Source organism: Notothenia rossii (assembly GCF_949606895.1).
Source record: "Notothenia rossii genome assembly, chromosome: 4".
NCBI lineage: Eukaryota > Metazoa > Chordata > Actinopteri > Perciformes > Nototheniidae > Notothenia > Notothenia rossii.
In genome coordinates, this window is record NC_136902.1 from 14,507,436 (window position 1) to 14,521,849 (window position 14,414).

General features: G+C 44.3%; 1 protein-coding gene across 1 annotated transcript in view; it reads left to right on the top strand.

Moving 5' to 3' along the window:
- Window positions 1-8,816, top strand: part of LOC307037755 (uncharacterized protein) — a 34,096-nt gene extending 25,280 nt beyond the window's left edge. Inside the window, exon 16 of the mRNA XM_079678822.1 lies at window positions 61-8,816. Coding sequence (XP_079534948.1) covers window positions 61-8,291 — 8,231 coding nt within the window. The 3' untranslated portion in view covers window positions 8,292-8,816. The remainder of the gene's footprint in view (window positions 1-60) is intronic.
- Window positions 8,817-14,414: the final 5,598 nt, after the last annotated feature.

Here is a 14,414-nt window from a genome sequence, read left to right on the forward strand (position 1 = left end):
CCCATTGTTAGTTCTTAACCTGTTCTAATTCTATATTTGTACTTTTTGTTAATTTCACAGGTTTTGAAAAAAACCGGCCAAATCTTCTTCTGGGTCTGGCTGTCATCCAAAAGACAAAACGTCCAGGAAGCTTGCCTCAGGAAATTGAAGAGAAGAGACCCAAAGTTAATATGTCCAAAGACCCTATGTGGATCCCAAAACCCCCAGTCCTCTATGGTTCTGACAAATTGGAAATATTTCAACCCTACGATCCTGAGACTCCTGCTAACACCTCCCCTCCTGGCTCACCACTTTGCCCTGGGTCACCATCAGACTCGTCCTCTTCTGGATCAGTTGCCCTACCATCTTGTTATAATTCTTTTAGAACAAACCCTCCTATCTCTACCTCAGCTGCAGTTGCTGCCACCCAGTCCACCTCTGAGAGCGACAAAAATGCCACAGCAGCATCCAGTAATAAGTCACCACTGCAGACCATCTTGAAAAGTTTGTTTGGCAATAAGCAAACTGACTCCGTTGTCTCTTCTGACGTACAATCTTCAACTGCAACAGTTCATGTTAAGAAGGTCCCAGTGTTTTCTAAGGTGTCTCGATCAATGGTGGATCCAATTGTCCAACAATATGGACAGAAATCAAAAGTAAAAAAAATAGAAGAAGAAGACGAAAATGACTTTGACCGACCATATGACCCAGAAGAGGAGTATGATTCAGCAATGGGATATGGAATGGTTGCTCCTCAGAACATTGAGAAAATGAAGGCAGAGGGTCCTGCAGTATCAGGCTGTGTAGACGATGATGTGGCCTATGATCCAGAAGACGACACTATCTTTGCAGATATGCAAAGGGATATTGCTGTGACAAAGCCCCCTGCTCAAACTCAAACGTCAGGCACTCCATCATGCCAAACCCCAATATCCACCCAGATTAAAACACCAACTCCCAGCTCCACTGCCGTGCAGTCCTCTACCCAAGCTGTAATAATGCAGAACATTCCTACAGGCACTGTGGTTGTCTCAGCTGCAACACTAACTGAACAACAACGAATGCTTGAGGATCTCAATAGGCAGATTGAAGAGCAAAAACAGCAATTGAAGGAGCAGGAAGAGGCCCTACGTCAACAGAGAGAGGCTGTTGGTATCTTTATGGCTCGCTTTTCTGTTTCTGATTCCCTGATGTCTCCCCCACAAAAAGCTTTGCCTCTCAGTCGACTGTCAGAATCAACAGACAAGACCAGCAACCTTACAGAGACTGAGGACAGTTCAAATGTAGATTCACAAACTGTTAAACAAGACACAACTGCCACACCTAATATAGAAAATGATGCCGAAACAGTTACAGAGCAAGATAAAACACAGGCTGATGTTAAAGAAAGTGACAAATATTCCTCTGCGGGTGAGATTGAAGACTCTGATGTAGCTTATGATCCTGAAGATGAATCACTTTTTGATGAATTTCAAGATGATGTTTTTCAAGGAGGCAGTATAAAGACCCGTGATTTATCTTTGTCGAGAACAGGGCATAGTGCCTCTCGCAAGGGTAGTCCTCTGAGTTCACACCACAGCAGAAAGAGAAAGTCATCACCAAAGAGGCGGAGTCATCATGAAAGGAGCCGCCATGGAAGTCCTTCTAAAAGATCACAGCGACGTTCTCCTTCACATTCCCGGAGACATAGAGAAAAGGATAGACTCAGAAAAAGTGAAAGGGACAGGTCAAGGCATAGAGCAAGAGACCAGTCTGACCGCCAAGGTCGCCAACGTAAAGAGCATACCCCACGGCAGCATTCTCATGGGCGTAGAAGATCCCCATGTTCTCCTAGAAAAACAGATTCTGGGTCCATATCGCCAAAATGGAACAGAGATCCTTCACCTCAAATCCTTGAGATATCAAAGCCTTTAACTGTTCTGTGTAATGCTCCAGACTCTTTAGACTCTGTTGATGGAACATTTTTAGAGAGTAACCAATCATCATCCAGTTCAGTTACTATTAAAAATTACCCTCCTGTTGGACATCAGCTAAAAAGTAATCTTGTTAAGAGTGTTGATGAAGGCTTTTCTCCCTGTTCACATGAACTTCTTCACAATTTCAAGCTTAATACTTTAAAAGATCCAAAGTCCCAAGAGCCTCAAAACATGTCTGTCAGTGGCGACACAGATAGTGGTTCCTCTAACCAGGTGAATATACCCTCTCAACTTGAAACTCTGTTTAGCAAATTTGAAATTCCAGTTCCTCTACGTGAAACTGATCCGCCCCTTAGAGATTCTCCTCAGAGCCCTGATCCAGAGCCACAGTTTCTAAAACCTATTCGCACAGAAAAGAGGGGCCCTACAATTGAGGAAATCAGAGATCCTCAGACCCTTACCAGTGTCTCAATGCCACATGATAAAGTTGTTAGTATTTGTTTGCCTATTGGTGGTCAAGAAACAATGTCCAAAATACTGTGGCCAACCGGTCGAGGTGCCTTAGTTCTAGAAGGACAAAGGTTCAAAGATGATGTTATAAATGAGGCAGACAAACAGATAGAAATGGGACATCCAGGCTTAAAACATCCTAAAATACTGGCTCAAGGGGAGGGGGATTCAATTCGAGCTATAGGCTCAGATATTCAGGCCTCAGGAACTGAAAAAGATCCTGTGACAAAACAGCCAGGACCTGGACATATTGAACCACAGATAGATCTTAGAGTAACAGAAACTGGATTCCCAGGCCCCAATAGGAGAGGCCCAGACATGCAAGGAAAAGGTACCACCATTTGGGGTCCTGGATCACATACACAAAACGTATCTAGTATGCAAGGCTTGAACCTAGAACTCACAGCTCCAGCTCCTGATATGATGCACAGTGAAACAGAAGTGAGTGGACAAATGCTTGTACCAGCTGTTATAAATTCATGTGGGGAAGGATCAGATCTACAGAACAAGAGTAGAGATCTAGTCATAAAGGGCCCTTCGTCACATAGAACTGAAGCTGATATAAGGGGCACAAGAGAGCCTTTATTTGCTCATGAGAGGTGGGGTCCACAAAAAGGGCGAAATGTACCCATGAGAGGACCAGGGCCAAACATTAATTATGAAAGTGGTGGTTCTAAGATACCCTTCTTTGGAGAAGACAGTGGGCCTAGAGAACCTTTTAAGAAGACAAGTCCCGGTATGACAGCTGGAAAGAGTATGCATGGCACTGACATGAAAGAATCAGACACTATTTGTGAATTAAGAAGGCCAAATATGACACAAAGAGGAAGTTACATGGGGCCTAGTCAAGATATTGGTAGTATGGGTGGCTCAGATACAGGGGGCGATGGCATGCTTAACATTAAAACTCCTGATTGGAGTGGTCCAGGTCCCGTTGCTGATCCCGATATAAGGGGTCAAACGAGTCAAAATATAGGTCTGGGTCTACATATGAGAGGTATAGATAGTGGTGACCCAGGAACAGTCATACGAGATGATTGCACAGGTACAGATATGAGAGGATCAGGTCCACACAGAGAAGGGCCATTTATACAAGATGAATGGAGAGTCCCTCCACCTAACAGTAGAGGTCCACACCTGGAGAACCAAGTACCTAACAGAAGAGGGGTTGGAGACCTAGACTTTAGAGGACCAGCGTCTGAAATGAGCTGTGGACTGATAGAGGACATTAGGCCTGACAGGAAAAGATCAGTGGGTCCCAATTTCATGGCACCAGGGGGTCCAGAATTTGTGAGACCAGGACTTGAAATTAATGATCAGGATAGGATGGGTCATGGGCCTAACAGAAGAGGACCTGGAGGGCCAGATGTTAGGGGACCAGGGCCTGTAAGCAGAGGCTTATCTATGGAAGGACCTGGGCCCGACAGGAGAGGACCTGGAGGGCCAGATTTTAGGGGACCAGGACATGAAAGGAGAGGTCCAGCTATGGAGGGCCCTGGGTCTGGCAGGGGAGTACCTAGAGGTCCAGTTTATAGGGGAGAAGGGCCAGAAAGCAGAGGCTCATCAATAGAGGGTCCTGGGCCTGACAGAAGAGGGCCCGGAGGTCCAGATTTCCAAGGACCAGGAACTGAAAGAAGAGGTCCAGCTATGGAAGGCCACTGGCCTGACAGCAGACGGCCTGGAGGTCTAGATTTTAAAGGACCAGGACCTGAAAGTAGAGGTCCAGCTATGGAGGGTCCCTGGCCTGACAGGAGACGGCCTGGAGGTCCAGATTTCAGGGGACCAGGTTCTGAAATTAGGGGTCTCGCTATAGAGGGTCATGGGCCTGAAAGGAGGGGGCCCGAAGGTCCAGATTTCAAAGGATCAGCTCCTGAAAGGAGGGGTCAAGCTATGGAGGGTCCTGGGCCTGAAAGGAGAGGGCCCGAAGGTCCAGAATTCAAAGGATCAGCTCCTGAAAGGAGGGTTCAAGCTATGGAGGGTCCTGGGCCTGAAAGAAGAAGGCCCGAAGGTCCAGATTTCAAAGGACCAGCTCCTGAAAGGAGGGGTCAAGCTATGGAGGGTCCTGGGCCTGAAAGGAGAGGGCCCGAAGGTCCAGATTTCAAAGGACCAGCTCCTGAAAGGAGGGGTCAAGCTATGGAGGGTCCTGGGCCTGACAGGAGGGGACCTGGAAGTCCAGATTTCCAAGGACCAGGAACTGAAAGAAGAGGTCCAGCTATGGATGGCCCCTGGCCTGACAGAAGAGGGCCTGGAGGTCCAGATTTCCAAGGACCAGGAACTGAAAGAAAAAGTCCAGCTATGGAGGGTCCCTGGCCTGACAGGAGACGGCCTGGAAGACCAGATTTCAGAGGACCAGGACCTGAAAGTAGAGGTCCAGCTATGGAGGGTCCCTGGCCTGAAAGGAGAGGGCCAGGAGGTCCACATTTCAGGGGACCAGGTTCTGAAATCAGGGGTCTCGCTATAGAGGGCCCTGGGCCTGAAAGGAGAGGGCCCGAAGGTCCAGATTTCAAAGGACCAGCTCCTGAAAGGAGGGGTCAAGCTATGGAGGGTCCTGGGCCTGACAGGAGGGGACCTGGATGTCCAGATTTCCAAGGGCCAGGAACTGAAAGAAGAGGTCCAGCTATGGATGGCCCCTGGCCTGACAGAAGAGGGCCTGGAGGTCCAGATTTCAAAGCACCAGGACCTGAAGGTAAAGGTCCAGCTATGGATGGTCCCTGGCATGACAGGAGAGGGCCAGGAGGTCCAGATTTCAGAGGACCAGGACCTGGAAGTAGAGGTCCAGCTATGGAGGGTCCTGGGCCTGACAGGAGAGAGCCCAGAGGTCCAGATTACAGGGTGCCAGGGCCTGAGAGGATTGGTCGAGCTTTTGACGGTCCTGGGCCTGACTGGAAAGGACCTGGAGGTCCAGATTTCAGAGGAACAGGAGCTGAAAGGAGAGGTCCAGCTATGGAGGGTCCTGGGCCCGACGGGAGAGGACCTGGAGGTCCAGATTTCATAGATCTAGGAACTGGAAAAAAAAGTCCAGCTATGGATGCTCCTAGACCCGACAGGGGACCTGGATGTCCAGATTTCAGGGGGCCAAGGCCTGAAAGCAGAGGCTTTCCTATGGAGGGTAATGGGCCTGACAGGAGAGGACCTGGAGGTCCAGTTTTCAGAGGTCCAAGGCCTGAGAGAAGAAGTTTATCTATGGAGCGTTTTGGGCCTGACAGAAGAGGAACTAGTGGTCAAGATTTCAGAGAGCCAGAACCTGAAAGAAGAGGTCCAGTTATGGAGGGTCCTGGGCCTGACATGAGAGTCCCCGGAGGTCCAGATTTTAAAGGACCAGGGCCTGAAATCAGAAGCTTATCTATGGAGGGGCCTGGGCGTGACAAGAGAGGACCTCAAGGTCCGAATTTCCGGGTACCATGGTCTGAATGCAGAGACTTATCTATGGAGGGTCCTGGGCCTGACAGGAGAGGTACTAGAGGTCCAGGTTTCAGAGAACCAGGACCTGAGAGAAGAAGCTTATCTATGGAGGCTCCAGGACCTGGCAGAAGAGGACCAGGAGGTCCAGATTTCAGTGGACCAGGATCCAATATAAGAGGTCCTGGTATCACTGGTTTAGGGCCTTACACAGGAGAACCAGAAGTTCCAGACTTTAGTGGTCCAGGTATAGAAGGTCCAGGGCCTCGAGTTAGAGGACAGGAAGTAGTACCTGATGGTCCACATTTCAGAAGACCTGGGTCTGAAAGGAGAAGTTCATCTTCGGAGCGACCTGGGCCTGACATTAGAGGTCCTGGCAGTCCAGATTTCAGAGAACCAGGACTTTTAACTAGAAATCAAGCAATGGAAGGTTCTGGGCCTGACATGAGAGGACCTGGAGCTCCAAACAACAGGGGACGACAAGGTTTTGGTATGGAGGGTCCAGATTTCAACAGGACAATGTCAGATGGTCCAGACATGAGGAAACCAGGGCATTCAGATCCAAACAAAGAAAGCCCAAGGCCTGAGAGGAGAGAAGGTCAACATTTTAGAGGTCGTGGTCCAAATAGAAGGCTTCCAGAGACAGAGGAAAACTCTGAGAGCAGGGACTTTCCAGGTGGCCAACACTTTAGGGCTCCTGAGCTAGAAAGAAGACCTTCAGACATAGTGAGCCCAGGATCTGATAGAAGAAATCCGTACTCAAGAGGGGTTAGGCCTGAAAGAAATGTTATGGAGGTTCAAGGGCTCAATAGTCCGTGTCCAAGAGGTCTAGATTTTAGAGTTCCAGACATTGAGTGCCCAGGGCCTGACAGACAAGTACCAGGAGATTCAGGCTTCAAAGAGCCTGGACTTGAAACGAGGAGTCCAGATTTTGAGGGCCAAGGACCAGATTGGAGAAGACCAGGTAGTCATGACTTTAGGGACCCAGGAATCAGGCACAGAAGTCCAAAAAGAGAAGGTATGAGACAAAGAAGAAATGGCTGGGGAGAGGCTGACTATGGAGGATCAGAACCTATCCAAGAACCTATATCTCGAAATGTAAGGGGTTCAAGACCTATCAGGGGAAACATAAGAGGGCATGGGCCAGATATGAGAAGTTTCAGGGGCTCTGCACCTGATATGAGAGGCCCAGACAGAGTGGAACAATGGTCAGATGGAAGAGGGCCCAATATGGAGGCTGTAGGAAATGAAATAGAATGTTCAGGAGATGATTGGAATAGACATGACAACAGGGGTCCAGGCCCCAACCAAGAAGGTCCAGTTGAGCATGCTCAAGCACATACTAGGCAAGGTCCTCGAAGGGGATGGAGTGGCCCTGGAAGTATTGGGCCAAGGCCCATACAAGAAAGACAAAATATGCCATTTCCCGGGCCTTTGAGAGGTCCAGGAGATGATGGTCCTGGCTATAGAGATCCAGATCCTGTCGAGGGTGACCCAGACATGAAATGCCAAGGGCCCAGTAGGGGAGGACGTGGGAGGAGAGAGCCTGATCGAGGGTTTGGGCCCAACAGAAGGAGATCTGGGCCATTTCTCAGTAGGCAAAGAGATACAGAAAACAGTGGACAAAGCCATGATATAAGAGATCCAGGCATGAGAGAAATAGGATCCGATATGAGATGGGGTCAAGATATGGGGGATGACTGTAGGAAGCCAGACTTCAGGGGTATTAAGAGAGAGCGAAACATGGAAGGACCTGGGACTGATGGGAGATTTTCAGATTGTGGGGGACTAGGATCTGAAAGGCAGGTAGACATGGAAAACCCTGGAACAGATAGACAAGGATTTCAGCATGATTTTAGGAGGGAAATGAGGGGTCCAGACATGAGAAGAATAGGACATGGTAACACCAATAGGGAGCCAGCACCTGGAAGTTCAGATGTCAGACCTGGGAGGTGGCCTACAGAAACTGAGGGCCCTGGGTCTGATAGGAGGGGTCCAGGCATAATGGGCCCAGGGTTAGATTTAAGGGGATCTAAACCCCCCATAAACATAGACATGCAAGGATCAGATATAAGGGGAAGCTCGCCTCATTTCAATAGTCTTCATCCAAGTACCAGATCTCAAGGCCCTAGTGATCCACATTCTGAATCAAACATAGGTGCAGCTAAAAACAGTGGAGGACAATCACACAGAGTTGCCCTACTTCCTACCCCAACAGGTCTCGTGCGCTTTCCAAATCGTACAATTAACCATCCTGATGTTTTTAGCCTAAATCAAAAACATATGGGTAGCCCGACTGAAAGAGAGTGTAGACCGGTAGGTAGACCATTGACTCAAGCAAAAGAGTTGGTTAAAGGGCCAAGCCAGGAGCAGGAAAAAGGTCCTGCTTGTAAAATAAGCAAAACTGAAGATGCAAGCACAGGGGTAAGAGATGACAAAATGGAAGTAGGGAATGAAAGTAAAAAAAGCAATGTCCAGCCAAGTTAGACAGGTTAAAAGCATTGACTCCTCAGGACAGTAAGTTCGAACTAGTCCTGCGGAAAAGCGTAGTATCATCTCATTAAATCACAATGAGACTGAGAGCTTAACACATTTTGAATGTATTACTCCTAAAAGACCTACAGACAAGCAATGCAAAAAATCTGACATTGTAGCTTGATAATGATATTCTAAGAGATATTTGAGTAAACTATGTGTTGATTTGTCTTGTTGGCTGGGAATTTATTTTTGTAATATGTGCTGATGAAATGCTACTTACATTTAACCGATCACTTGTAAGTTCAACTTCATCCTAAGTCTAGTTGGAAACAGTCAGAAATGTTTTGTACAGAAAATGTAAAAATATTGTTTTTTTTGTTTTTTAACAGCCACCTTTTGATTTTATTATTATTAGTATTTTTCATCATGGCCATAGTGTCAGTACAGTAGCCTTAATGTTCTGTTGTTTAAAGTAATCAATTTCATTGTACTTTCGAAATGCATAAAGTTAATAAAATGCCTTTTTTAAATGTGTATTTACTCTGATTTTATCATCAATATTTGGAATTGATGATTGCTATGTAGTGCATACACTGGCTACAAGGTACAATTAAAAAGTCCCTTTTACAGAGGTTCATATGTGTTTAACTTACAAATTGTTGAAAACTATTTCAGATTCTAAGAGAAAAAGACAATACCACCATCCAAGAATACTGCATGAAAGAACCATTCAATTCTACTAAAGTAAAAATACATTAAGAGAAAGAGTTCAAATACTGTGTCTGTCATGACTCATGAACGTAAAAAGGCAATTAGAGAATCTGCCTGTAGCAATTTTGTATAACCCTCCATATCCACCTGCAAGTCTCATGTCTTACCAAACGGGAGCGACAGCATTCAATTGAATCTTCATTAGCCTATAAAATAAAGTAAACACATTGACTCTAGTACTGTACTTATTGCCTAACAGGAAGGCCCCTCAGATTTTGAGATACCCCTACTTGAGATACAAAACACAACAATGGTTTTTCTTATCTTTTAGGGTCTCCCGTTAATGAAATTGATTGTTGTCAAATTTTATTTTGTGGGAAAAAATGTTTTTTGAGTTGTTCTTTAGAACTACCCCAATTCCTGAAAAAGAGCCAAATTAGAACAGGCCGAATATGGGAAAGGTGATTAAAAAAAAGCCCATAACTTCAGAATGATCACTCTTTTCCTCTTCAGATTTGCTGAGATATGAACCAGGTGGCTGTCCTACATCACCAAATAGTCAGACAATTATATAACTAAAAAAATACTGAATTATAGTCCTGTAAACGTAGCTTTAATTTAGACGGAAATTGTACTTTTTGGTGATAGGAACATAGGACTCAATCCCTTTTCTCTCATTTATCAGAAAAAACTGAAATCCCTAAAAAATATGCCATCACTGAATTGTCTAGGGTGCTATTGAACACCAACCAAAAGTTGTATGGAAATATCTGGGAGAGTCCTTTTGCAAATTAGACTTCTTTAGACATAGGCCCACCTCTTCTCTGATACAATCAAATTCCGAATGGGGGAGAAGGTAAGGTAGGTAAGGTACGTTTATTTATATAGCACATTTCAGGCGCAGAGGCAATTCAAAGTGCTTTACATGATCATTAACACATGATAGTAGAACAGAGAGGAACACAATAAATAAACATAATGGAATAACAGTTTCATAAAAACAATGCATTAATGAGATATAAAATAGTTTAAAAAGGACATTGTAAATACGGTAGGCCTAAGTGCTAAAACAAGTTAAAAGGGTTCTGGGTAAGCAGCTGTAAAAAGTAGTATTTTTAGCCTCGACTTAGAAGACCTCAGGTTTTTCTGGAAGAAGTGGCATAATAGCCTATAAATTAAGAATGCTCACTCTGATGGTCATTATATTTGGAGAGGGAAATACCAGGTGGCTGAATTATATCACCAAATATTCAGAATAGAAGACAGAAGAGTAACCCAATAAAATAAAGTGTATTAGTTCTAAATTGCAAGCCTCTAAAACATAGGTGTAAATAGTAAAGGTTTTATTGAAACTGGAACCTTAATTCAAAGGACAGTATACAAATCATCAAATAATTCTGTGAGAGGTCAAATATATAGAATAGAATGTTAAATGTTAGGTTCCTCAGAAACGTTAGGGGACACATTTTGGCTTGTACTGGAGACCAGTGTCCCTTGAACTTTCATTCCATGGCCTGCATGCATGTACACTAGAGAGGAACCCAACATGTATTTGCTTGCATAATATATGAAAACTTCCACATCTGGTTCATCAAACACGAGGATGGTGCTCCATGCCATACATCTTACAGAGTCATATTCCCGCATCATTGTGAGGTCTGATGACACAGATATGGAAGTACTGCTCATATATTATGCAAGCAAGTACATGTTTGGTTCATCCCTAGTGTACATGTATGCAGGCCATGGAATGAGAGAGAGATATGTCCCCATCAACACCATATGTGAGAAAATTGGAAAAGACATGTCTAACTGTCTACCCGCATGTCATGCACTCACTGGCTGTGACACAACAAATAGTTTGTACGGAATAGGAAAGACAACATCCATCCATCTTCTCCCGCTTATCTGTGGTCGGGTTGCGGGGGTAGCAGTTCCAGCAGAGAGCCCCACACTTTCCTTTCCCTGGTCACATCAACCAGCTCTGACTGGTGGATTCCAAGGCGCTCCCAGGCCAGCAAAGAGATATAATCCCTCCACCTGGTCCTAGATCTACCCCTCAGTCTCGTCCCAGCTGGATGTGCCTGGAACACCTCCCTAGGGAGGCGCCCAACTCCGAGTCCCTCCCGGATGACTGAACTTCTCACCTTATCCCTAAGGGAGACACCAGCCACCCTGCGGAGAAAACCCATCTCGGCCGCTTGTATCTGCGATTTAGTTCTTTCGGTCATAACCCACCCATCCTTCATGACAAGGTCAGGGTAGGAACGAAAATGGCCCGGTAGACAGAGAGCTTTGCCTTCTAGCTCGGCTCTCTTTTCGTCACAATGGTGCGGTAAAGCGACTGCAGTACCGCTCCCGCTGCTCCGAATCACCGGCCCATCTCATGCTCCATTGTTCTCTCACTCGAGAACAAGACCCCGAGATACTTGAACTCCTTCACTTGGGGTAAGGACTCATTCCCTACTTGGAAAGACAACAGCATTCACCAAACTCAAGACCCATCTCAGTAAGCACAAAGATCTGGCCCATTTTGGACTCTTTGCCAGCTTAAGAGTCTTTGCCAGTCGCAAGATAATTTGAGCTTCTGCTATATGGAAAATGGACTGATGTGCACAAACTTGGATGAACTGAGGTTCATAATTGCATCAACAACAGATGCAGCCTCTGAAAATCGGCCGCCAACAGAGGATGCATATCAACAACATGTAAAAAGAGGAATGTTTCAGACAGCGATATGGTACATTTTTATGCGGACGATACCGCGATGTACTATGCAGGTCCCTCCATTAAGGAGGCTGTTGTTGAATTGAAAGCTGTTTTTAACATTATTCAGACTCAGCTCTCTGAACTAAAGCTTCTTTTAAATGTTGATAAAATCAAGGTAATGCTCTTTTCAAAAGCTAAAAAGACACCAGAGCCTGTTGTAGATATTGTAACTACGCAAGGAATAAAACTTGAAGTGGTTACCTGTTACAAATTGGTATCTGGCTTGATGATTGTCTCACTTTTAAACATCATGTCAATAACCTGCTTAAAAAACTGAGGGTTAGGCTAGGTTTCTTCTACAGGAACAAGTCCTGTTTCTCTTTTGAAGCCAGGAAAAGGCTAGTCACTGTGACCTTTTTACCTGTGCTGGACTATGGTGATTTAATTTATATGAATGAACCTGCCAATTGCCTGGTCAAGTTAGATGCTGCGTATCACAGTGCTCTGAGATTTGTGACAAACTGTAAAGTATTAACCCATCACTGTACCCTGTATGCAAGGGCTGGTTTGCCTTCACTAACTGTACGGAGGCTCAGTCACTGGTACATTTTTATATATAAAGCCATGTTAGGGAAACTTCCATCCTACATCTGCTCCCTGATCTCACGGCAAATTGTAAGTGGCTACTGCCTGAGATCGCATGCTGTAGTTTTATTAAATGTGCCAACTGCTAGGACTGTCTTAGGGAAGATAGCATTTAGATGCGCGGCTCCACTGTCTTGGAATAGTCTGAAATTGAAATGGAAACTGAGCAATCTTGTGCCACTAAAGGTTTTTAAAGCTCGATTGGATGCTACTCAATCGGAAGCTGTTGGTACCTGTTCATGTGGATAGTTATGTAAATTGTAATCCCTGTAATGATGCTGTAAGATGTCCTCTTTGTTGTTCTGTTTATGTTTTTATGTTTCATGTGGAACCTACTTGAGCAGGTCTCCCTTGAAAAAGAGATCAATGATCTCAATGGGATACACCTGGATAAATAAAGGTTTGAAATTAAATGAAATGGTGTCACAGCCCGAATCCAAACCTTTGTTATGGAGTCCTATTGGCAAGGGGTGGATTGTCAGAGATGGGGCCATTCAACCAGTGCTATTTACAAAAACCCCAGCACCTACAGAAGTGAGAGATATTACTCACTTGTATTGCAAAGATGGAAAGTGTGGAGAGAGTGGAAAGTGCCAGTGCCTCTCTGTTGGCCTTCCCAGTACGGAGTTCTGCACCATGCTGTGCAGAATGTCAAAATGTGTCCCCTAACGTTTCTGAGGAACCTGACATTTAACATTATATTCTATATACTTGACCTCTCACAGAATTATTTGATGATTTGTATACTGTACTTTGAATTAAGGTTCCAGTTTCAATAAAACCTGTACTATTTACACCTATGTTTTAGAGGCTTGCAATTTAGAACTAATACACTTACTCTAATTCTGACTATTTGGTGATGTAGTTCAGCCACCTGGTATTTCCCTCTCCAAATATGATGACCATCAGAGTGAGCATTCTTAACCTATAGGCTATTATGCCACTTCTCCCCCATTCGGAATTTGATTGTATCAGAGAAGAGGTAGGCCTATGTCTAAAGAAATCTAATTTGCAAAAGGACTGTCCCAGATATTTCCATTACAACTACTGGTTAGTGTTCAATAGCACCATAGACAATTCAGTAATGGCATATTTTTTAGGGATTTCAGTTTTTCTGATAAATGAGAGAAAAGGGATTGAGTCCTATGTTCCTATCATCAAAAAGTACAATTCCCGTCTAAACTAAAGCTAAGTTTACAGGACTATAATTCAGTATTTTCTTAGGTAAATAATTGTCTGACTATTTGGTGATGTAGGACAGCCACCTGGTTCATACCTCAGCAAATCTGAAGAGGAAAAGAGTGATCATTCTGAAGTTATGGGCTGTTTTGTCACCTTTCCCATATTCGGCCTGGTCTAATTTGGCTCTTTTTCAGGGATTGGGTGTTTTGTTCTACCTCGGGTAGGGGTATCTCGAAAACGAAAGCCTACAATTTTGAGATGTATACATGACTTAAAAGTATACTCCATCTTATAGGAAATTATTCAGTGTTATGACCCCACTATATTTGTCCTATGCCACAGTTACTGGTTACTTTCAGATGAAGATGAAATGCATACATATCTTCTCTGTTCTAATCCAACCCCATTGTGTCAATGTCAGGACAATCAGTTGGGATGAACTGTATGTCACTTTAAAGTATAATCTTGAAGAGCCTTTCATTAAAAAAAAACGTTTGCAATAGTTCTTTAGTCCAGTAGAGTAGACTACTATCAGTGGTGTAAAATAACTAAGTAGATTTACTCAAGTACTGTACTTAAGTACAATTTTGAGATACTTGTACTTTACTTGAGTATTTCCACCTTATGCTACTTTGTGCTTCTACCCCACTACAAATCAGAGGTAAATCGTGTACTTTTATTCCACTACATTTGTTCCACTACATTTATTCTATAGGCCTACCTTTATTAACTTTGCAGATTTGTATGATAATAATGTAAAATATAAACAACTCTTAAATAAGACTTTACTCTAGTAAATTCACAACAAAGTAATTAAAACTAGCTACTAATATGTTGAGGCTAATACTTTTGTACTTTTACTTGAGTAACATTTTGAATACTATA